The 23,883-nt window shown below is 44.0% G+C and overlaps 1 protein-coding gene across 2 annotated transcripts; it reads right to left on the bottom strand.

The window, feature by feature from the left end:
• Positions 1–297: 297 nt before the first annotated feature.
• On the bottom strand, positions 298–21,954 carry setd3 (SET domain containing 3, actin histidine methyltransferase). 2 transcript variants are annotated; one of them, XM_080512281.1, is made up of 13 exons: positions 21,929–21,954; positions 18,444–18,562; positions 18,157–18,249; positions 17,622–17,770; positions 17,467–17,539; positions 15,753–16,009; positions 10,711–10,769; positions 9,795–9,909; positions 9,455–9,529; positions 9,036–9,202; positions 6,908–6,993; positions 5,312–5,472; positions 298–5,215 (listed from the first exon to the last, which is right to left on the bottom strand). In XM_080512281.1, exons 2-13 carry the CDS (start codon positions 18,544–18,546, stop codon positions 4,739–4,741), a joined length of 1,815 nt encoding a protein of 604 aa, XP_080368407.1. In that variant the 5' UTR covers positions 18,547–18,562; positions 21,929–21,954; the 3' UTR covers positions 298–4,738. The 2 variants fall into 2 exon arrangements, with proteins under 2 accessions (XP_080368407.1, XP_080368408.1); XM_080512282.1 differs by lacking the exon at positions 21,929–21,954 and adding an exon at positions 19,848–19,985.
• Between the last annotated feature and the right edge of the window lie 1,929 nt (positions 21,955–23,883).

The following is a 23,883-nucleotide window of genomic DNA, read 5'->3' as shown; positions in this document are numbered from 1 at the left end:
ATTGCCATTGGCTCAGAACAAGATCTCAGAGTCGACATAAATAACACACCTGTGAGAAAAAGAGGTTCATGGTTTGTCAAGCGTTCATTAAAAGAAAAGAAAGAGGCAGGAAACCTTTTCAATACAAAAGGGGGCCCATGCAGGAACTAGCACAGCGGAGATATGACGGTGAAAAGAAATCAAGGGAATGATTCAAACGAAAGATGTAAAATGAAGTAAACCTGAGACACACCGATGCTAAAGCACAATTATCCAGGTCCTGTTTATATGATAACGTTTTCTTTTCAAATCTTATTAGCATTTTCACTTTTATTTTTTCTTTCACAACAAAAGAACAATGTGTATAAACAAATGTGTTGAAAAGTAATTGGGCCAGTCAATGTAGTGCGTTTTTATTAAATTGAATAAATTGTGCCCAATCCGTTTCTACATCCGAACTAAAGTCGTGATTTTACGTCGTCTCTTCCCACTCCGAAAAGTAAAGACATAAATGAATAAACAAAATAGAACTAGACGGGGGAACTGAGACATAAATCGTTAAGAGGAAGAAAATAAAAAGAATGAAAGGAGACATACAGAAAAGTACACGGGGGAGGGGAAAATTATATTTTCAACTTTATGGCATTTTGGGTGTCAGTTTACAAGACAACGGTGCAAGTTTTTGAAAACGGGGCCTAAGTATCAGCTATCAAACCAACTCCAACCTTGTTTTCTTGAAACACTACCGGTGGCCAATGGGGGCTTTCTGTGTAATTTGTTTGTTCTCTAAGTTTCCTTCTCCTCCTCCTCCTCCCCCCTTCATCTTTCATTCCCTTCACCTCTCACACCAGGCCACAGCCTCCTCCACCCCTCTCCCATCCGCTCTCTTTAATAATGAATGGCCGCCTCCATTATGAGCCGCCCGGAGCGCCGGGCCGTAGTCGGTCATGGCGTGGGGAGAAGGGGGACGGGCGGAGACAAGCGAGGACAGGCGAGGACACGTTGCATGTTGGCCTGAAAAATGTTAGTCGAGGTTCCTGTGGATAACGTGTGGATAACGTGTCGAGAGACGACGAATTCCTGCCAAAGAACAAGCGACTATCTTACCTGTATTGAAACCGACGTACCGTTTCCTCGGGGAGACAGGAAGATTCCCATTATTAATAAGATTGCTTCTTGAAATAAACCCATTTATAAACCCAAGGACAAACGACAACAAAATAGGTAAACTACCATCACGCAGACAGTGGAAGATGTTATTACAGGCGAGCGAATAAATACTCACACGTTGCCGTCAGGACGAATAAAACGCATCGTTTTTGTGTTTTCCGATGTCGTCAGCATGTCACGTTGGTCCGTTTTTGTATTAAAACAACACATGTGCGGAGAACCATCCACTATAAGCAGAAACAATGGCGACAGCACAGACATTTGTATGAACAAACAACGCAGTTGGAGAATATGGACTCGGGGAGTCGAAATAACGTTCTCGACAGAGAGACAATATTTCCATATTAAATTAAATCCATCTCCAAAATTCACAAACATGACGTCACATGTTGTGAATTTAACCGCCGATGTGTTTTGCAGAACAATCCGACATGAGTCTAAGTGGTTTACTGGCATGAACGAGCTTTTCGTCCTCTTGATTGTTTCAAAAGCGTGAGAACAGAAGTGAGATTACGGACTTCAAGTATCACAGCTTCCGTCGCAAACGAAAAGGGATTCAAAAATTTTTTTAAAAAGAAAGAAAAGAAAACGGTCCAGGAGTTATATTGAGGTGTGGTCAGGGTCTGAGGCAATCAACTGTCTTCTATATATGTTGACATCTGTTCTCTCGCATGGAACCACAAGAGGTGACCACACCGCCGCCATCAATGTACAAATCTTTTTATTGCAGACGTTAGCGACGCCTTTCACTTAAAGCTCGATGTGAATGCTTGATAAAGCTGCAGAATAGTGGGTTTTCTTTTTTTTCCAGCGACATAGCTGAGAGATATGGCACTTTATATCAAAAAATGAAATTTTTTTTAATTATTCGTCCACCGCAGTGAAACTTCCAATAGCTTTGATTCATTTTAACCAAAACAATTTTTGTAACGAGTTTTAAAAGCCAATCATTTGTGGAAAAAAATTAAAAACAAACGGGTGGAAACAAAACTTTTACTGCATTCTACAATGTCCGTTTACATGGCAACGGCTGCTGGTAACACAACTTTTCGAAAACGTGCGTGAGAAGATTAACAATAACGGCGGCCGTCACCGTAATAACGATCCAACTTCATCGCCTGTCCTCACGACTTTCCGTGTGCTCGCCATCGTTTATAGCTTATTGCTCTCTAGCACATATGTGTAGTTTGATTCCAAAACCAAAATGACCCAAAGACCTTGATTTTTAATTGTTGGTGTGAAAACATCGATCATCCCAGTTAGGATGAAACTTTCACTTCAAAAAGTGGGGAAACCGTCTGCGGCTTTATACCTGGAATTATTGAGGCATTAGTACCTGCTGTGAGAGACATCTTAAATTCAGCACAGGATATATTTTACATCGTTTTGACTTTCAAAACGCTGATATATAAAGATATGTACCAGTTCAGTCGAATGCATCCTGATACAAACCCTCAGGTTCATCAATTTCCAAGTGCCTTTTGGAAGTGAAAGTACCTTTTTGCATTAGTAACATCAAAACAATAAGAAATTAACCAAAATCATAAATAGTACCCACTTTAAGAAGTCTTGGTTACTTTTAACCACACGTTTACAATGTAGGCAAAACCGTATCGCTGGGGAAATTATATTATTTTCCTTTAAACCACCTGTAAACACTCGCATGACAATAGTCGCGGTAAACAAGCGGGGCTCGGCGCCCGGCATGCCGTATTAATAAGAACGGCGGTTTATAATTCATGGGGCAGGATTAGTTGGGAGTGCTCGTCCCAGGTCTGGTCGCGGCACTGACACGGCGAGTACTAACAATACTGGACATGCCTCGCTCTCCACTGCCCACCCCTAGTGCCCATTATAATAATATATTCAAGGATTAAAGTTTTTTTTTTTTTTTATCTTAGCCGGCCCATAAATTATGAATACCGCACTTCAAAATTTAATTGCCCCGAATTAAATGATTCAAGATAATGTTTCTTTTATAAATTCCTAATAAGGCCAGGGGGCAGAGGGAAAATACACTCAATAAATGTTCTTTCTTGGAACAAAAGGAGGAGGAAACGGAACAATGGGCGGCGGAGGAGGGGTAACCTGTGGCCTGGAGAGGGACGGAGGCTTCAAGAACTACAGCAGACACACAAGAGCTGCGAAATGGATGAACTTTAATCTCTTTCTTTTTTTTCTTCTTTTTGTGTGGAAAGTTTCCTCTCTGATGGGCGAGGGCCGCGGTTCAAGCTGGAATACAATGGGAACCCCCACAGAGGGCTTTAGAAAAAGCAGCCGACGGACTGAATTTGTAAAGGAATTGCATAAAAATACAGATCTGTGATGGGGGGGGGGGGGGGGGGGGGGGGGGTGGAGTGCTCGAGCGTATGGCGAAGGAATCGACTCGCGTCGCTCCGAAGACGCCGCTCACGGATCTGCTTTTCTAACTGAAACTCAAAACGAACAGATCTGCGGCGCCCGAAGCTTCGCCGGCGCGTCGAACGGCGACGTGACGTCTTTAAAGCTTTTACGACACAATTAAAAACCCCCGACTATTTCTGGAGTTTGCTTCTGTCGTCGAGAGTGGAAGAGTTTGATCTAAACTGAACTAATTAAGCCGGGTAAACACGGGAGTCCGTTTTTTTGCGGCAAAAAAACATTGAAATTACGACAAAACACCGAAGTAGAACGCTCGAGCTGAAGCTCTATTGGAACCGTTTATCGACGAGGCACGTTCCGTAGGTTTCTTAGTTACGATTAGTGGGAAAGCTTGTCTAGTTTTGTCGGAAGAAGAATCCTCTATCAACAGGTTTGATGGTGTTTTAAGAAAAACAAGCCGCCGGTGTGTGAATGAAGGCCTTCATAACAACCTCGACAATCCAGTCCAAAAAAAAACCAGAGCCTGGGTGAAATCTTATTCGGACGCCTCGTTTTAAGGCATGGAAGGAAAAGTAACCAAAAAAAAGAAAAGAAAAAAAAAAAAGCTTCCTAAAAGACAAATCAGTGAAAAGTTTCGGTTTCACCCGAGAACTCGACGCTGTTTATGGCTTCACCGACGGTCATCAGTCCCTTTAAACCACGGAGTACATTCTCAAGCAGACTTATCCCGCTCAACTTCGATTGGTCGCCAGTAGAGGAGGAGGAGGAGGAGGAGGAGGAGGAGGAGGAGGAGGAGGTTAGAGGTCAGTGACGATCCCCACGACGCGCCAGCAAATAACGATTGTCGACTGAAAAACACGCCGGAGACGAACTGCTGCGATGAACGGACGCCGGCGGACCGACTCGCACCCGGGAGCGTTTTGGCTTTGCGGAAGCAACTTTTCCACCCGATTCCCGTTTCTTCCCGTTTTTCCTCCTTGTTCCCGTCTCGCCGACGTCATAAAATGTAAACCTACGCTTCGTCACATGTAGAAACGAACGTTTCGATAGAAGCCTCTGCGCAGAAGCCCGTGGGACAAAGTAAAAGCCACTCTGGATGAACTTATCGATGACTTTTGATTTGTCCTTTTTTTTTTTTTTCCTTCTTCTTCTTCTTCTATTTCTGAGTCCTTCTCGCAGACACAAAAATAAATAAATAGCGTGGGCTGCGGCAGTAAGTGGGATCCATCTATTCGCTGTTCTCTTTGGGATTATCTTCAGTCCGACTGGCACTTCGGTTAGCCGGCTCCCTTTGGCCCTTCTGGCCGGAGCCTTCCACCGAGGCCGGCGGCGAATCCACCTTCTCAGTCTCCTCCTCGCCGTTGGCCTCCTCCATCACCGCCCCGTACGCCACCTTATCCCCGTTCAGGAGGCGGGTGTGCTCCTCCAGCCGCGTCTCCGCGTCGTCGGCGTCGTCGTCCTCCACCTCCTCCAGCTTGCGCAGGATGACGGGGAGCTTGGCGTCGGCGTTCTCCAGCAGGGCGATGTCGCTCTCCTCGTAGCGCGGCAGAGCGGCGCCCTCCTCCAGCTTCCCCTGGAAGTGCAGGCGCTTGGCGCGGCCGTTGGCCGAGGCCTTCTCCAGGATCTGCTTCTCGGCCAGGCGCAGCTGGACGGCCAGGCGGGAGTGGAGGGACAGGTCGGGTTTCTCCAGCGTGGCGAGGTCCTCCTGGACACAGAAATCACATCTCCGACGTTAAATAAAGAGAAATAAAGGTTGAGTCGACGGGTAAAAGATCTCCCGACGCAACTCGTCTCCACCGACCTCCGAGGTGGTCTTGTAGGTCTTCAGCAGCAGAGCGGCTCGAGTCTCCAGGAAGGTCCACAGCTTGATCTCGTTCTCCCAGCTGACGGGGAAGTCGCCGTTACCCAGGATGAACACCTTGTTGATGGCACGCTCGCCCAGCAGGTAGTCCTTCAGTTCCTCTGAAAGGAGGCCACATGTTAGCATCTCGCATGCTACTACACTGCTGAACGTTTCTGCCATTAAATGCCACGAAAAAAAGTGTCTGCAGCAACTTTCTTGATCTGTTGTGTTGCACAGACGCTGCGGACGTTGCTGTGCTGCAAAGCATCAGAATTATTTAAGTTAACAGTAAAAAAACAACATTCAAAGTCATTTAGAACTAGACAGAACATTAAGTATTTAAATTTTGCCAGTAGATCCTTTAGGCTTTTTAAAGGTAAATCACAAGCCAAAAATAGCACGGATGTTCAAAGACGCCCAAAAATTCAACACATTAATGATTAAATATGTTGGTGGATCATTAAACACTGTGTGGCAGCGTCAACAAATACACAAATCACGCCAGGGTTTGTTTTTCGACTGGACAATACATGGCAGGTGTTTTTTTTTGGGGGGGGGGGGCTCCTTCACAATAATGCTGTGGTTGGCTCTTAAACGGAACCGGGATGCTGTTCCCAGAGAATTCTCCTGATTGTTTATTCATGCACCGGAGTGCAGTGGGACCACACCTGGATTACGTTAAGGGTCCCGGATGGCAAACGTGAACGCTGGAGATTCTCGGCATAAATCCAGCGCTTCCAACACTTTCTGAACTTCCATTTAAGTAAACTTCATTATTTACATGTATGTCATAAAGTGTTACAAAAAAAAAAAAAAAAAAAAAGCTGGTGGAAGCATCTTTGGTTTCTTCCCCCCCCCCCATGCTGCCTTTGATCTGAGGACTGGAACATGACTCGGTTACCCTGGAAGATGAAAGAGTAAAAACTGCAGCGCCTCAGTTGTGGGTGAACATTATTCCATCATGTCACATCTGTTAAGAAATGTTGACACGCGTACACACACACACACACACACATGCAAGCGGTCGTGCGAGAAATGATACCCACACGCATATCCAGAGGCATTGGGAGGTGTGTGGGGGGGGGGCTTTAAAAATTAACATGCAGCAGAAATGTGAATAATATATCAAGCGGGAGGTCCTGGAGACGAGTCCTGCAACAGAGGAGGATGTGGCCTTGTGTGGCTGGGGATTTATGACACCGCTGCCTTTCTGCATGTATGCCGATGAATATTGCAAACCCCGCCGTGGATTGCTCCTCGCACACATCTGGTGGCCTGCCTTGATCAATTAACCGGCTCGGGGAATGGACAGGCCTTGCCCACCACCACCACCACCACCACCACCACCTCCTCCGCCTCCCATTTACTTGTGGAGGAAGCAGCCGCTTGATGGCGGTCTCAGAGGAGTGTGGAGAAAACCTGGCGTGCTTTGTTTTTTGAGCGCGATCAGGTTTGAGCCGGGGGAAGTTCCACGGGGAATGTCCTGCTCTTGGTGTTTCAGTGTGTGTGTGTGTGTGTGTGTGTGATGTGCTGGCGTATCTGTCAACGTCTTACCCTCCGTCATGCAGAAGACTCTGAGGAAGGCGTGGAGCTGGGCTGAAATCGGGGGTTCGTTGCAGTGCAGAGCAAAAACACAGGACCTGAAAGGGACATGAGCGCACGGGACAGCGTCTCATTAACAAAGTGAGAAAAGAACCGGCAACATTGTGAAAAAACGACAACACAACGGCACAACTGGAAAACAAAGATGTCCTCGAAATGCAAGAATACTACGTTTCTGTATATTGGGAGCAAATTCGAGAAGAAACATCCTTCAGGTTCCCGGCTGGGAAAACTCGAAACGGCAGCAGGAAGTGGTGAAACCTTTAAACCACCGATTCTAAATCTGTGGTACAGCTACCACCAGTTCGACGTGAGCGCCCTCCCGTGGTATGTAGAGCAAATAAAAATAAAAAAACATGTTTGAACCAAGTCCGCCGTTTACGGAAATAAATGTAGACGGAGATTCGTGGACACGAAACCTCGCAATTTTATCAAAGGTTAATCCAATCACCAGTGTCAACCATGTGAACGTTTCTTCCTTTTTTGTTTTTTTTTCTTCAAACATTTTGGCGGTGCCGTTTCCCCCAGCGCAGATCCGTGACTCGATTCGCGTCCTTGACGGAGAAGTCGTAAACATGACGGATACATATCCGATTTGGTGCCGTATATAATCGAGGTCTGGGTCTGGTGTGTACATTTACTCAGACTTGCAACGTTCACACGTTCACAACACGGATCGGAACTGGCCAAAGTGATTTTTTGAAAACATCAATGACTTGATGACGGAACACAGAAGTAGTAGGACTTCCAAGTTATTTAATATGTACCTTTACAACCTTATTCTAAACAACAAATAAAAGCTATGGCTTATGACGTTAATTTATTAAAAAGCCTCTATTTGGACCGTGTTGTTCACTTTATCTGTAATCACTAACATCCTTTACACACCCAGCTACTAGGACGTACTTTCCACTCAGGAAGAAATTGTTTTCCAATGATGTTTGATTCTGGACTTTCATTTTGATATGCAACTGGAGCGTTGTCGCTGAAAACATCATGCAAATATCAAGTATTGCTGTTTTCCTGCAATACACAACGGTCAGCCGAGACAAAGTTTTGGTTGGTGATTCTTTCCTCCCGTTTCAGCAGAGTGAGACATTATCACACTGCTGCTCTCGATCACATTAACTCTTTGTGCGGCGCCGCGGCAACAGAACACAAGCGGCTCACGCGGCTCCGGGAAGTTCAGTCCTCGCAGAAGAATATGTTGAATGCTTGCCATGTTTCCCAATTACAACATCCAAACGGATCGATTTGTAAGTTGTGAAGAAAGGAGGGTGGGGTTGGGTGGGGGTGGGGGGGTACGGGGTGCGATGATAGCAGCCGCCGGTCGTGTCGGCGCGGCCCGACACGGAATCTGTTGCTCTTCCCTTTGAAAATGATCTACGGGCTTATCTGTCACTTTAATAGAGCGCCCTGGCAACAACGGGGATTGTTTCACTTAATTTCCACTGTTGAGATTTCGACTGTCATCAATAAGAGATTAAAAGGCGTCTGATTAAAAATGCCGAGCCGAGGATGCTGCATAAAATTAAGGGGCTAATGATAAAATGATTAAGCTTCTTGGTGATGAAAGTGTTGGGGCGGATGGTAAATTGATACTGGGCGGTGAGGGAGGGGAGGGGGGGGGGGGGGGGGGGGGGGAGGAAAGAAAAAGAAACCTGCTGCAACATTTATGGTATGTGCTTCAATTATGCCAAAGGAAGAGGGGTGGGGGCTAATTGGTTAAAATATCTACCGTTGGGAGGCTATGTGGAAGGTTATGTGGAGTAAGTCGTGAGCCTGAAGCTCCATTCGACCCACATTGGAGGGTTTAGCGCTCCTTTATGAAAAACTCCCAACATTTAGGTGAAGTTTAAGTTTGGGTAATGATTAGATAAGTAATAGTTGGAGCGTCGGTCGAGAAAGTAATGTGTGTGTGTGTGTGTGTGTGTGTGTGTGTGTGTGTGTGTGTGTGTGTGTGTGTGTGTGTGTGTGTGTGTGTGTGTGTGTGTGTGTGTGTGTGTGTGTGTGTGTGTGTGTGTGTGTGTGTGTGTGTGTGTGTGTGTGTGTGTGTGTGTGTGTGTGTGTGCGTACGTACGCCGGGATGCTGGCTCGTGCCAGGACTTCAGCCTTCATGGCGTAGAGACGCTCGCTCTTGCTGACGCCGAGCTTGATCTTCACTCGGTCGTGGGCGTTGTCTTGAAAGAAGAAGCCGTTGTGGATGACGAATTCAGAGTTGGACCTCGTGCCGTAAAAGATGTAGATCTGCGGGAATCGCAATCACAACGTGGCGCGTGTATGAATAAGTGAAGGAGGTAAGGAAGTTTGGGGGGGGGGGGGGGGGGGGGGGGGAAAGAAAAGACATCTGAACAGTATTCAAGGAGTCTGAATTCAAAACCGGGTTCCCAACACTCAAAGTCAAGACTTAACTTGATGCACCAACAGGTGAGAGCAACTGAGATGATTATTTATAGAGAAAAGGTGAGAAGTGGTGAAAAAGAGGGAGCGTCCGCTCACCTGTTCGTTCTCCTTGTAATCCTGCAGGGCCACACACTCACAGCGGTCGTCCTCCAGGTTGTAGCCAGTGGTGATCTGGCAAGTGACGAACGCACACCGGAGTAAATATACTCGCAGAAATTGTGACATTTCATAATGTTGCAGAAAAAGCTATTATCTGTTTGTTGTTGTTTTTATTAGTAACAGATCAAGATTGAATGAAGCAGCTAATGACTTCTAATGAATGAGTGAATCCACAAAACAAAAAAAAACAAAAAAAACAACCTTCCATAACAATGTCTCCAATATTGCTAAATCAGCAGTTTCCAATCGTATGGCGTTGGGAGTGCGGGATGTTTACCAGTCCGTTCGTGTGGTTGCACATGTCCCAGAGGGGGATGAGGGCCAGGGTCACCCTGCTGCCGTCCTCGGTGGGGATCTGATTCTGACGGGTCATCACGGAGGACACCGCCCACCTGCAGAGCAAGACGGCGCCGCTCGTTACATTACTCGCGCCAGTCACGTGACCCCCCCCGCAATGAGGAGGTGAGACAGCAGTATAGAGATTAATGGAGAGGGAATGAGGAGGAGAACAGCCAGGAGCTTGACGAAAACCAAAAAAAAATGTCAGATTCATATCAACAGAGCACTAAATGTGTAATAAAAGGTTTTGGTGTTTTAGTTGTGTTCTCTTTATGCCTGCATCCTTTTTCTGTTTCTCCCCCCCAAAATGAACTGATGAAGGTTAGAAAAGCCTGAATAACAATGCACAGTAGTGTAGTTGGGTTTAAAGCTCCTGAGCTTTAAAGACAATATTTGAACATTTATTTGGCCTCACGCTATAATTATGTCCGAAATAACTACATCACTTCACACAGTTGAACGACGTGTAATTACAATCACTGAAGATGTAATTACTGGTTACTTTTCTTGCACATGAACAAGTTACAGAAATGCCGTTTGAATAGTCTCTATCGCACTAAAGTCATCTTTACTGGAGGGGAGAAGCTTTAAAAACTAATCAAAACTCTTGACAACAGAGAAGACGCCTGTAAGTAAGCTAAACGTTGGGCAGCTACAGTGAATTCACCTTATACCGCCCCACTGTGCACTGTGCCGTTGTTTTACTGATCTCGGAGTAAAAAAAAGGGGGAGAGAAGGATCAACGGGAGAGAGAGAGAGAGAGTCGAGCTGCAGGACATCAATTAGTTTTCACCGGTTTACACCAGCAACACACGGTGGCTTCCCCCACCTCACACGCCGACACGTGCACTGACCTGTAGTCGTCAAACGTGAAGCTGTCCTTCAGGGGCAGTTTGCTGGCGGCCGGATTAGTCTGAGGATGCGAGAGGGGAAGGTGGACGAGAGCGGGGAAGAAAGAGAGAAGGAGAAACACAAATCAGTATGCGGGATTTCATTATGCATGGAGGGGGGGGGGGGGGGTGATGTCTGACAGGGATGCCTAACAAGAAGGACTGGGAGTAGGGGGCCATCGCCTGGGCTGGGGCGTGTGTGTGTGTGAATGTGTATGTGTATGTGTGTGTGTGTGGTCTGTTAGTGCAGCATGACACTCGACCCCCCACATACATCACTGTCAACTTAATTTGTTGTGGCCAGCAGCCGTCATAAATCTGCCTCATCTATTTAGGGGCCTGAAGGGGTACCTGTGTGTGTGTGTGTGTGTGTGTGTGTGTGTGTGTGTGTGTGTGTGTGTGTGTGTGTGTGTGTGTGTGTGTGTGTGTGTGTGTGTGTGTGTGTGTGTGTGTGTGTGTGTGTGTGTGTGTGTGTGTGTGTGTGTGTGTGTGTGTGTGTGTGTGTGTGTGTGTGGTCCCTCTTTATTAAAGAAGCCACCTAGTAAAGCCATTTGCAAACTGTCCTGAGCTTAAGTAGAAGAAAGAAGGAGCAAGATTGAAACAAAAGTTGAAGAAAATGAAAGAATAGAATAACACTGAAAGGCACATGGTGCTAACTACACACAGAAACCTCAATCGAGAATATGCAGTTAAAGACATATATAAATGAGGCCATCAAACAAGTCCGAGGCAGCTTGGGGTTTACAATTTTCTTTAAAGAGCAACAAGATTTTCCATCCGAGCCGCACAACGCAGTGGAAAATTTACACGATAGCACACATCACCAAAGAGTGAAATGGAAGAAATGACGTTGGTGTGCATCCAATCTCTGCGTGTCAACGTACTGGTCGATCAGATGGACTCTCACTGCTCTGGATCTCGTTGATAACACTTTTTTTTTTTTTTGTAACATCTCATCATGACTGACGGCTACAGGCCACAAATCACCTCACAAGAAAAAAAAACACCAAAATGAATGAGAATAAGTACTTAAAATACCAAGTTGTTTTTAAAGCTAATAGTACACCTACAATCCTGTGGAGAAAAGCTAATGTTACAGTAGGGCATCTTTCATTTTGCCGTCAGGACGATTGGGTGAGTTCAACGTTAATAATCGCTCCTCCAGTAACATCACACAGTCATGTGGATCTACGTATACCACACCTGTAAAACGGAACAAACCCAAATATTCCAGACGCATACACCAAATGTGAGACGCTCCCCGCAGAGCACTAAGACCGAGCTGACAAATATACCAACAAATAAACCAGATTAACATGAATACCACTGAGCTACGCGCTTTCCCACACATTCCCCCACATCGGGACTGGATGCAGGTGAAGCTTCCGTCTCTTCTCGTCGCTCGGTGTTTCCTTCCGACACGAAGATTTCTAGACATTCAAGTCGACGCACTCGCTGCTCTAAGACGCAACAACAACAGCATGGAAACCATACATGAACAGCTTCCTTTAATCGAAGTATATCCAATAAGAATTCACCACCACCATCCCCGCACCTAAACTCTTACTTAAATACATAAATACATTCCGTCATTAGTTATGAGAACATATTGTCGTATCGCTGTAGTCAAATCAATACAATAATCAATACAAGTGGGGAAACACATTTTCCTCCCATGTGTTTGCACTTCACATGGAAACTGAGCAAGAATGGGTCATTGAGAGGGGTGTGTGTGTGTGTGTGTGTGTGTGTGTGTGTCTCATCCACTCATCTCCGATACATCTCCTTCCTTAAAACACACACACAGACACACACACTCTTCACTCCTCCTCGTTTTGTCCCCAGCTCCTCCTCCTCCTCCTCCCTTCCTCAGATGACCGGCCTGGAAAATTAGCTTGTCACATTGGCTTTGAATTGAATTGACCTGAATGTACCTTCCTCAAAAACCCCTCTCTCTCTCTCTCTCTGTTTCTCTCTGTTCCCCATCCCCCACTTCCTCCCGCCACCTCTCTGGAGTGTGTGTGTGTGTGTGTGATATATGCAGAAGCAGCCACACAGTCCCATACATGCATGTATGTTGAAGTGCAGAAACAAATGGAGCCACTTATAACAACCTCCCCACAAACTCGTGTCAAATCCTTTTTGACGGATACAACACGCGCAAAGATGAAACTGCAAAATACGACGTCGTGTAGAATTACAACGCATAATCAAGTGTGGAGACTTTATGCAAAATGTACCTTTTGTGTTGTTTGACAGTCAAACATAACAAGAGTCTGTGACGGTTGTTTGACTGCATTTCCTTGTGCTTCGTCGTTGAAAAGACGTCTGGGCTACAAAAGGAAATCGTTTTGATCAATCATCTGCTCCACGATTGAATCCGGCTTGTTGTGATGATATAGTTATTCCATAGTTTCGTCTTTTCCTTGGTGAAAAACGTCAAGGTAAAAGGTCAATTCAGGGATTTTAGAGACAAAATTTGACTGCTTAATAGTTTAGAGACTCTTGTGATTGAATCGTCTGCATAAAAAAATAAAAAATTGAAATAAAAATCAAAGAGGGAAAACTACAATGTTCTTTCATTAAAATGCCTTGCATTGCAAGTGGGACTGAGAAGAGCAATGATGATTACTGCCCTACTTTTCTTCTGTTCAGCTAAAAGTGCCTAAAAGTACTGTTTAACACCATTTAAAGCTCACCATCAAATTAAAATAAAGCACACTCAGCACTTTGCATTCCGCACAATTCCAACAATGTCCTTGCCTTAACTGGATATTTTTTATATAAACACGTTCTTATTTTTGTAATTTATAAAACTGTAGCAGTGTAAACAAAAGATCTTATATTGAAGATGAATATTAAACTGTGGCCAGAAGTTGCAAATCCATTTTCTGCCTGGACCATAAACGATCATTAAAATAAAGTTTGTTCCATCTGTGGTTAAAAACAAACGTGACACGCGGAAATACACAACAGTGACATCAACTACGAATGTGTGATTACTTAACATCTATTTTTTCTTGTTTCTCGGCTGCACCGATAGTGAAGCTTTTACAAACGACTTAATGTGAGATCATCAATCAACCAGGAGGGTTTTTCTTTTTCTTTTTTTTTTCTTTTTTTTTTACGATGAGGGCGTTTGGAAAAAAAAAGGAGAAGAAGAAGAACTTGGCCACTTTGTCGAACTTGACAAGCATGAGTCTCTGCACTCACCTGTAGGGATGAATCAGTGTCACCACACAGAGCAGCTATTCAGCTCCAGAGGTGAAATATGATGTGACCACTCCATTTTACCCTGAGGAGATTGAGTGTGTGTGTGTGTGTGTGTGTGTGTGTGTGTGTGTGTGTGTGTGTGTATGTGTGAGAGTGTGTGTGAAGAAAAAATCTCCCCTGATAGAAAACTGAAAGCAGCAGTATCATTAAACACGGTTGCCATCAGTGTAACTGAAGTACAGTCTTGCGAGGCATTTAAAATGAGCAATTCATGGTAACTAAAGTTAATCAACAGGTTATTTTTTTGTAGTATTTTGCAGTGTTTCTGTTATCTGCAGCTCAATCCAAGATCTGATCACCTGGATGGAAGCGCTTCTTCAAAGAATTTTGGAATTCTCCAAAAGAAAACTCCCCCACGATGTGAAAGCTACAAAGTAAAAGCATGAACACGTTTCGCAAATAGCAAACTTTGCACATGTTTCAATTTCAGGTCTTTCAAAAAAGCTGTAAAAGCACAGAATAATCAAGAGTGACGGTTCAGACTGACGAAAGAAAAGGATCATCATCAATCATGGCGTTATGTTCTTTAGATCTTTCTTCTGTTTTGTGTTTTTGTTTGTAAGTTGCACATATATTCCATTGAACTAATAAAATCGGCATAAATAAAGCACAGGATTCAGCTTATTCATTTTCTTGCTGATTTAAAGCGGACATTATTGGTGTTTGTATTTCATGTGTGTTCACTTATCTGATCACACTTACCAGTCATTCATTGTTATATATATATCCAAGTGAAAGCGTTCATGCTGATACTGTGCACGTGGTTATTTCAAAAATAAATCAGAAAGCCCTCAGATGGCGTCCTGACACTGAAACCAGCGGCTGACGCTGCTCCTGGACCAACAAGCTTCTTTTGTCTTCTTCATACAGAGCAGGTTAGAGCACAACACTCCCATCTAGTGGAATAACGCCACCACGGTCAAAGAGGCACAAAGCAAACTGTTATCCCAATGTAAATAAACGATACTGTGTTTGAGCCAAAAAATAAAGCAAAGCAAGATCAAACGTGTGCTTAAATATGAATATAAGGAGGCATATGTGTTACTTGCAGATGTTTATGACAAGAATTTCAAACAAATAGCTCAGTGAAGGCAATAAAAAGAATGAAATCGCTCCAAAAAATAAACTTAACTGATTAAAGTGGAAGAGTCTGACTTCAGAGAGGACTGATCAAAGCTGAGCTGGCACTTTGGCGTGCTTCAGATTAATAATGGGCGCATTAGCATATTTGGAGATTACCATCCCGCTATCTGTTGTCTGGGCCTGTTAACCAATATTTCATCATGTAATCACTGCGTCTATATCTTGTTCCATTTGTTGGCAGAACGCTGGACAGAAAGTTTGTAGAACTTTGGAGATGATGGTTTAAAGATTGTTTTGGGGGAAAAAAAAGAAAAAAAAAAGGAGGGGGCTGATCTTGATATGGAAATCACTTTGTTAACCATCATATTGTAATTAGAAGCTGAATGGAAGAAACGTATCAATGACACCGATCAGGGACAGGTTCAGGACTGTCTGGAGTTCCTCTTCACTATGTGACTATATGCTGCCCCCTACTGGGCATGAATCAGGATTGGAGGCACAGACTGAACCACTGAAGCCCGTTTCTAGTTTATTTTTGAATTTGGCTCCAATTATGAACCAGTGTCGTGTATCTGGAAAGATCGCAGTCGTAAATACATCGGGTTCCACTGCGAAGCTCAGTAATATGTGCGAGTGCCGTCTGCGCCCACCTGGATCAGCTTGTAGAAGTAGGCGTACTGCCGGGCCGTGTTCTTGTACTGGCTCAGCACGTCCTGCACGGCCTGCGTGCCCAGCAGCAGCTGCACGTCCTCCTGCTGGTAGTACAGCGGCGTGTCGTACTCCTGAGGGAGGCTGCGCACGTACGGCAGCCAGAACGAGGCCGGGTCGGCGCGCTCGCACAGCAGGTAGAGCGCCAGGGTCACGTTGCCCATGGCCTGCAGGATCCGGTCCTGGCTGTACAGAGGACCTGAGGCACAGGGGAGCGGGTATGGTCACGGCACAGTTGCGGGCGCGGGTTTCAAAAAGTGTGGCGAACTTTGTCGTCAATTTGACTGGAAGTCTTTCGGATTGAGAGATCCTACCGTCTCTTCCACGTGAACACTGTGTACAATTCTAAGATTGAGAATGACAATTATAACCTACGTAGGTGTTCACGTTAAAATATGTAACCATGACTTCACCGAATCAAAATGGAAATTGAAACCTATGTACGAAATGGTGCTTTTCGTCTTGCGTGAATATTTGGGGTTTTAAAACATTGGGCTTCGGGCTCTGAAGGCCATGGTGGAGGTCAAGCACCGGGACACGACGGGGAAGGCCAAAGACGGCTGCAGCGAGTCTGATACGCGGACATCAATCAATCCAGAGGCCTATCTCGCGGTCACCCTGACATTCTGCAGATGACAGAAACTCCTTGAACGTTGTTTTCGGGATGCGGCACTGTGGAGAGTGTGGCCCGACTTAAAAGAGCCACTCGTGCAAAACTTGGATGTCCTGCTTGTTCCAAGCAGCCAAACGCTCCATGTGTGGAACGCACACAACAGGCCTGAGTTCTCTGACACACAGGACAAGTTGATATTCCAGGAGCGGCGCCATTGCAAAAGCAGTCTAAAGAAACTCTCTTTGCCAAAATGTGTTTCAACTTCCTAGGTGACAAACTGTGGCGACGCTGTAATGCCGAAACGAGAGAGAACGTGACTGCTGATGCGAACGTTGCGCTCAAGCGGTGCATGACGGAGGAAAAGACTTCCCTTGAACACCGCGAGGGACATAAACAAGAAGGCAATGACATTTCTGAGCTCCCCTGCTCCGAAAAAAAAAAGGTTAAATACAATCTGAGTGTCAATACTGTCATTTTAGAGAGAAACCAATAAAAGCTGTACTGCTCAGCAGAATAGACAATATCTTAACAGGGGTTTATTTGGCACATTCACAGGCGTTTTGCAAAATACACTTCAAACTGAATGCCTGTTATACACCTTTTGTCCAGTGGGTGGCTCAGTAGAGTGAACGAAGCCGAATAAATTTGATGGAAACGTGAAAGCTTCGGGAACTACTCTAAACAGTTTGTTAGCTGAATCCTAGGTTTATATAACGAGGTCAAGAACAACCAGGAGGCAGAGGCATTAAGTTTTGTTCTCATTACAGTGGAACCGATGTTGCCTCTCAGCAAAGTCGTCGGAAATGAGAAGTGCTTCACAATTGACCTACATGGAAAAACGAAGATTAAATTAATAAAACTAAACGTGAGGATCTTGGAAGCGTCAAAAGCTACCAGATATTGACATTTTAAATCATCGAAGGAAAAATAAATCCTCCTCTTCCTACGTCTCGGCCGGTCAGAGTGACGGAGGAGGTCAAGATTTGAACGACGCGATGCAATTTGGAGGAATCCACAAAAATGTGGCTGTGCCTCTCACTTACCCAGTACAGAGTTCTGGGCTTCTTCCACCGTCATCAGCATCTTCCTGGGAATCCACAGGAACAGCTCCTCAGCCTGCACACACACAACGACATCCACAGCTTTAATCGCGTGGTGAACATTTGGATTAAGAGACACGAATGTAAACGTCCGGAACCTTGATGTCTCTGGTGGCCCGCAGGCCGTAGCCCTCCGTTCCAAAGTTGTCCACGGTGAAGCAGTCGCAGGCGGCGCCGTTCTCCTGCGCCCAGGACATCAGGTCGGAGAAGTAGTCCTCTCTGTGGCCCTCGAACACCACGGACATGCCTGAACCGGGACACGGTGCGGGGATAAATGTTTAGAAATGAAAGATTATTAGACCTGGGAAGACTAGGACTTTTGTACACAACTAATGAAAACACAGACCAGGCAAAGATATGTTTACCATTCAAACTCTAATTATCCTTATAGAACTCATAAATATGCTATTGGGTGGTAAAAAAAAAAAAAAGTCATTACCAGGAAATATATGAACTCTCAATTCTCATAAAATGAAATTATGCAAATATAACCATTGTATGGAACAACTGAACAACTAAACAAGGAGGAAGTACTGGAAGAACTGGAGGTCAACCCCCCCCCCCCTCATTGTTTTGATTTATGTTTTCTACATAAGCACTCTTCATGATAAACATTCTTCTTTCTGCTCTCACCTTTTTGTTTCTTGCGGATCTTCTCCACCAAGCCTCTGATTTGGACGTACTCCTCCCACTCCTTACCAGCAGAGGGCGCCGCGCTGCTGCATTCTAGGAAAACATGCTCACCGTCAATGGGATCACACAGTCATGGCGGTTTTAACTTGTGACTTGACTATGGAGGTGAATGGAGACGGAGTTAAATGTTGTGCCTCATTCTTGCGTCTCACATTGACACGGATCAGTCATAGTATGGCGACAAGGCGCCGAGGACGTGTAGTGTACGCTAACCAAACGGGACATACTCTGCAGCAGCTCGGAGATGAGATACATCATCTCTTTGGGGGAGACCACAGCAGTGGCTCCTGAACCAGACTTCTGAGTCTTCACCCGACTCTTCTTTCCCATGGTGCTGGATGGAAAGCTGTGGCGGGAGACAAACGGCAAATGTGGTTATCGAATCGCTCAGCATGACCACACTGACGCGGCAATGCTCCTGCAACACAAACAGCTGCTCTGACAAATTATTGTCACTGCTGGGTTTTGTACACCGAACTCACAATCTATTCACCAGTGAGAGCTAATCCTGTACGATTAGAAAATATGTCCGTATTCTCAAAAAGTTGCACAGTCATCAGTATGACTGGAGGGTTTATGGAGGGAAAAAGAAAACCCCAGTGAAAGAAGACAGTGAACTTAAGAGGATGTGGAATAAATTCAATCCGGCAGGACTCTGTGGACCATTAATATTGAAATAAAAGCACACAAACAGCAACAAGTGATCAGAGATGCATGAAACTGAAACAGAGCTCTTTGGAACTGCAGTGGAACACTCATTTATAAATAAAGCACAGAAAGAAAATAACCCGTCCAATAACTGTAACGAATGATAGATTAATTATCATGCAGATGCCGCTTTGCTGCCTCTGGTACTGGCACAATTAAACATCAAGTGGCAATGAAATCTGCAAATTAAAGATATTTTAAAGCAAAATTTGATCTTTTTGTGTTTCCAGAATCAGCGTGTTAAACAGTCTGGATAGCATGCAGGGTTCACTGCTCATCACCGGTGATATAATTGTGTAGATCTATTTTCAGCGCTGAGAATAAAACATTTATAACCGCTCCATGTGGCCTCTGAACTTTGCCTAGGCATGACCTGGATATCAGACAATTAGAACCATCCGTCCCTATTGGACGCCGCTTTACGACAAACACAGAGATACAGACAATTTAAGGCCCCATTTCCACAACAACAGTTCAGGTGAAAGCGCAACGCCTGTGCGTTTTCACATTTACACGGCAGCGGTTAGTGGTGAAATCGATGTGATTTTCATGTAGGCCGATTCGTGGGTGCTGTAAGTTGTTTTTGTAATGAAACCACACACATGCATGGAGAACAATACGCTATAAACATTAGCGACGGTAGAACACTACGGGCAGACCACTAAGTTGGATTGTTATTCCGGGTGAGTCTTTATAAAACTCTAACTCGACTAAGTCCAAGGAGAATATTGACTGGGAGTCATGACACTCTGGAGGCCTGCCAGTATTGGTATTGCCCATTGTCCAAACATGGCAGATTGAGTTAGCGTAACAATTCCTTTTTAAAGCGTCAACATCCAGGCAGAGCAACACGTGTCTGGAGTGTCAGCTGGCCGCGTCATTAGGAAGACGGAGAAGCGGCGTTAGTCCGAAGGCTTTCACACCTTTAAATAGACTGAGAGGCAATACCCCGTTGACAAGCACCAATTCAATTCCCTCCAGGCCCGTTAGGCTCTTCGCAGCTACTCGGCTCATTCGCTCTCACTGATCCACATGAAGGGAACCAAACTGGGGGGAACCGAACTGGAACAAAGGGGGGGGGGGCAATAAATAAGTTCTGAATTATTTCACAGTTCACTGACAACTAGAAGAATCACAAGACATAAAACAAACATCGATTCAAAACTTCGATTAAAAAGCAGCACCTAGTTTATTAGCGACAGCTGAGGGTCACCTAAACGTATACAACTTGTAATCTGCAACAGGTTGGAAATGTAGGATGGAAATAAAGTGCACTTTCTGAGCTTGCTGACAGTAACAGTAAAACCTGCATTATTTCCATGAGAGAAAAAACAAATGAGCTTCTACGCTTTCAGCAATGATCACAGAGGGATCACTGATAATATAAACGAGGTCTGTGCAAATAAATACAAATAAAAAAGTCGATTTAATCAATTTATTGAATTTGTAGCTAAAAAAATTGCTATTTTGCAAATTCCGTGTGAGTTTCCATAGTTGTTGCGCTTTTGCTTAATCCTGGGTTAAACCTTGAATTTGTTGAATGACTGCACCTCATCTACATTTTATTTTGGGATTGTTTATATGCATTTTAGCTCCGAGGACAATCACAGCAATAAAGTTGCACTTTTGACAATACAATTTCCTTTTTTAGGCCAATTACAAACTTTTTCATACTACAAAAAGTATTGAGCAATTTGAAGGTTTATTTCCTAAACGTGGAAAAGCAACACTGGAAGGCCTTACTAATCTGCATGGAGACGCCTCAACAAAAATAATTGGCACATTAATGACCCTTATGTGGGTGGTGTGTGTGTGTGCACAGCTGCTCTGTGACATTCAGTAGCAGCTGTCACTGTAGACCAAAGCAAGTCACTTATAGGAAGAGAGCAAGAGGCAGCCATTATGCTGGACCTCTCCAAAAGGATGAAGAAGCAAGAAGTTTCCCATCACTTAAACACTGGATTTAAGTGAATCTGCATATGTGTTCATGACTTGCACTTAAAAGACCCAACTGTTGATCTTTTGTTTGTGTATGGTAGATTCAATAAAATATAAATAAAAGAAAGGAGGCTAGTTATTTTAGTTGTAAACGGCATTCATTTCACAAGTATGGATAAACACAAAGTGGTTGGCTCAATATTGAAAAACTCTTTCCAGTAAGCTTTGTCCAACTCAACAATAAACCAGTCAAATGAGTACAATGAATACATTCCAATGCTACTCAACTGTGGAACAAAGTTCCTGCTGACACACTTCTTTATAAATCAAAACTCACTATTATTCAAAAAAAAAAAAAAAAGAATAGATTTGACTTGTTTTATCACCCTTATCGTTTTGTAATTCTCCTTTGTTTTAATGCATTTCATAAACTCAAGATAAAGATTTGTAAGTGTCTTGTTTTAATTAATTGCATTTATTTCATTGTAAATCACTTTGAATTGCCTTGTGTCTGAATGATGCCAGAGAAATGCATCTGCCTTGCCTGTGCAGGCTAAATTAAACACAGTCCAGGAAAGGTATACAAAAAAATACCAAAGTTCCAACAACAGACCACGAAAGCAAATTATTTTTTCATGAGACAACAGTCCCACGAATGTTCCTTTAGGGCACCATGCAGCAGCTCCATGTCAAGAGGCAAACAGCAGCACTTCCGTTATATTTTCTATAATTAGCGAGGCTTAATTTAAACCATGGCTTGGGCGAGATGTTAGTGAGGTCTCATTATTCACCCCACCTCCGATTAAACCCTCCTTTATCCTCCCATTCATGTCCCCAGCCTGAGCGTTAGCCAGCTACTTAGCCGTTAGCTGCTAAGCTGTCAAGTAATGAAGGATCAGTGAGTTTTAGGGAGGGCTACACTGCGCAGGGGGGCCGCCTCAGCTGGACTGGCCCCACTAAATCCCCGCCGTCTGCACGCCCCGCGCACGCATTGATAGCCAAACGCGGCCAACACCGTGTGTTAAACCTGGCAAACGTTTATATTTGTCTACATTTCTCTCATTACCTTCTGACAGCAGCAGTTCCTCTGTCCCTGCGCTCAAACCGAGCTTGACTAAGACGCGCATTTGATTGGATATTCAAGAACTACGCCCACAATTGCGTCAGGGGCTTTGCACAGTCTAATTGGTTGTGGGGGCTGTGGCGAAAACGGGACAAGTGCCCGCCCATTGCCTCCGTTGATTGGACGTTCACTTTTAGAAAGACAAGGTTGACCATATATGGTCATGGTTGAGTTCTAATGATTGGTTTGACAGCATGTCAGTAACAGCCGCTTCCTCCTTACTGCTTCTCCATCAGATTCTGAATATTTATTAATATTTATAAAATGTCTAAATATTTGTCTTTGCAAAGGCTTATGATCCTTAACTCTCACCCTCATTTATTAATATATATATATATATATATATATATATATACACACACACACACACACACACACACACACACACACACACACACACACACACACACACACACACACATATATATACATATATATATATATATATAAAACTTGTTGACTCCTGCTTTGCTCTGATTACATTTTTTATTTCTTTCTAGTATTATTTTGGGCATATATTTGCGAATCCCCAAGATGTGAAGAGCTTTACAAATAAAATGTATTTTCATCTTAATTTTTATGTCGTTTATGAGTAATTTATGTTGACATTTGACATGTTTTAGTGACTCAATTCATATTGTTTTATAGAGCATATTTTCCAACACAACACTACACTAAAAAGGAAAATATATCTGCTTGAGCAGGGGTGTCCAAACTCATTTTAGTTCAGGGGCCACATTCAGTCCAGTTTCATGCCAAATGGGTTGGACCAGTAAAATAGTGCTGTAATAATCTTTTTGTATTAACTTCATGTCCTAAACTATTCTCCTATAACTGTTGCACAACCTTGACAGCATACAAAGGTAAGCTATCAGAGTAGGCAGCAGGAGGAAATGGAAGAGCATAAAAAGTCCAAGAGAACGACAAATCTGCTAAAAAGAGAAAAGAAAAGTGTACCAACTTAGTTACATAGAGCATGGCTTCATAGTAGCAGAAGACAATAAAATGGGCAAACCAAAGTTTGAAACTGTAAGCTGAAGTGACACCAGACCACCGAACTCCCCCGAGATGGTGTGTGGACGCCGAAAAGTTTATCCTTAGGAAAAATAACTCAGTGTCACAAAATACAATAAAGAAAGTGTTTTTCACATATATTGTGATATTGGGTTCTTTCAATTTAATTTTTTCATTTGGAGATGAAGAGGTGGGGGTTGGCGGTGCAAAAGTTTACAATAGTGAATATTAATCCCTTGCGTCAAAAGTGGAAATGACACAAGGTTAACCTGTATTTTTGAAGGGCTCAACGAAATCTGTTGATTATGATCAACATGATTGTGTGTGTGTGTGTGTGTGTGTGTGTGTGTGTGTGTGTGTGTGTGTGTGTGTGTGTGTGTGTGTGTGTGTGTGTGTGAGAGAGAGAGCAAATTGCAAGGTTTCAGCTGACAGCAGCAGATGAAAAAGGTGATGACATCCCAGGCACAAAAATGACATCATCACAGCTATGACATCATCACGTTTAATCCGTTCGATCTTGCAATCACTTTGGAGAGTTCAAAGAAGATCAAAGTGATGACATCAAGTGTGTCCACGGGAATCCTATAAGAGGATGAAGAGTCTAGGAAGATGGTCAGAAGTGAAAAGGCAGAAATCTCTTTATCGACACAACAGCAAATTCAATATTACTGGTCCGAAATGGAGAAAGGCAAGTCAAATGCTAAAAAGATGAATGCACTCAAGCATGAAGTGATGACAGAGATGAGAGTAAAACAACTTATTGAGATGTCTACAGACGGAGATAAAGTTAGGTTGCAGAAAAATGTGGTAGCATGTGAAGCAACAATCTCAAAGTTGGAAAAAGAAAACAAATGGTTGAAGGGAGAAAACAATAGCTTGGCTGA

Source organism: Blennius ocellaris, assembly GCF_963422515.1.
Source record: "Blennius ocellaris genome assembly, chromosome: 17".
Lineage (NCBI taxonomy): Eukaryota > Metazoa > Chordata > Actinopteri > Blenniiformes > Blenniidae > Blennius > Blennius ocellaris.
This window is presented reverse-complemented; position numbering and strand designations above follow the sequence as displayed.

What these genes read in the sequence shown, in the direction of transcription:
- setd3 (XM_080512281.1), bottom strand. Translation starts at nt 18,546, where the DNA reads ATGGGAAAGAAGAGTCGGGTGAAGACTCAGAAGTCTGGTTCAGGAGCC. An exon ending in GATCCGCAAGAAACAAAAAG is followed by an intron (nt 17,771 to 18,156) that starts GTGAGAGCAGAA and finishes GTCCCGGTTCAG; the next exon opens with GCATGTCCGTGGTGTTCGAG. An exon ending in TTCACGTTTGACGACTACAG is followed by an intron (nt 9,910 to 10,710) that starts GTCAGTGCACGT and finishes CTTGCTCTGCAG; the next exon opens with GTGGGCGGTGTCCTCCGTGA.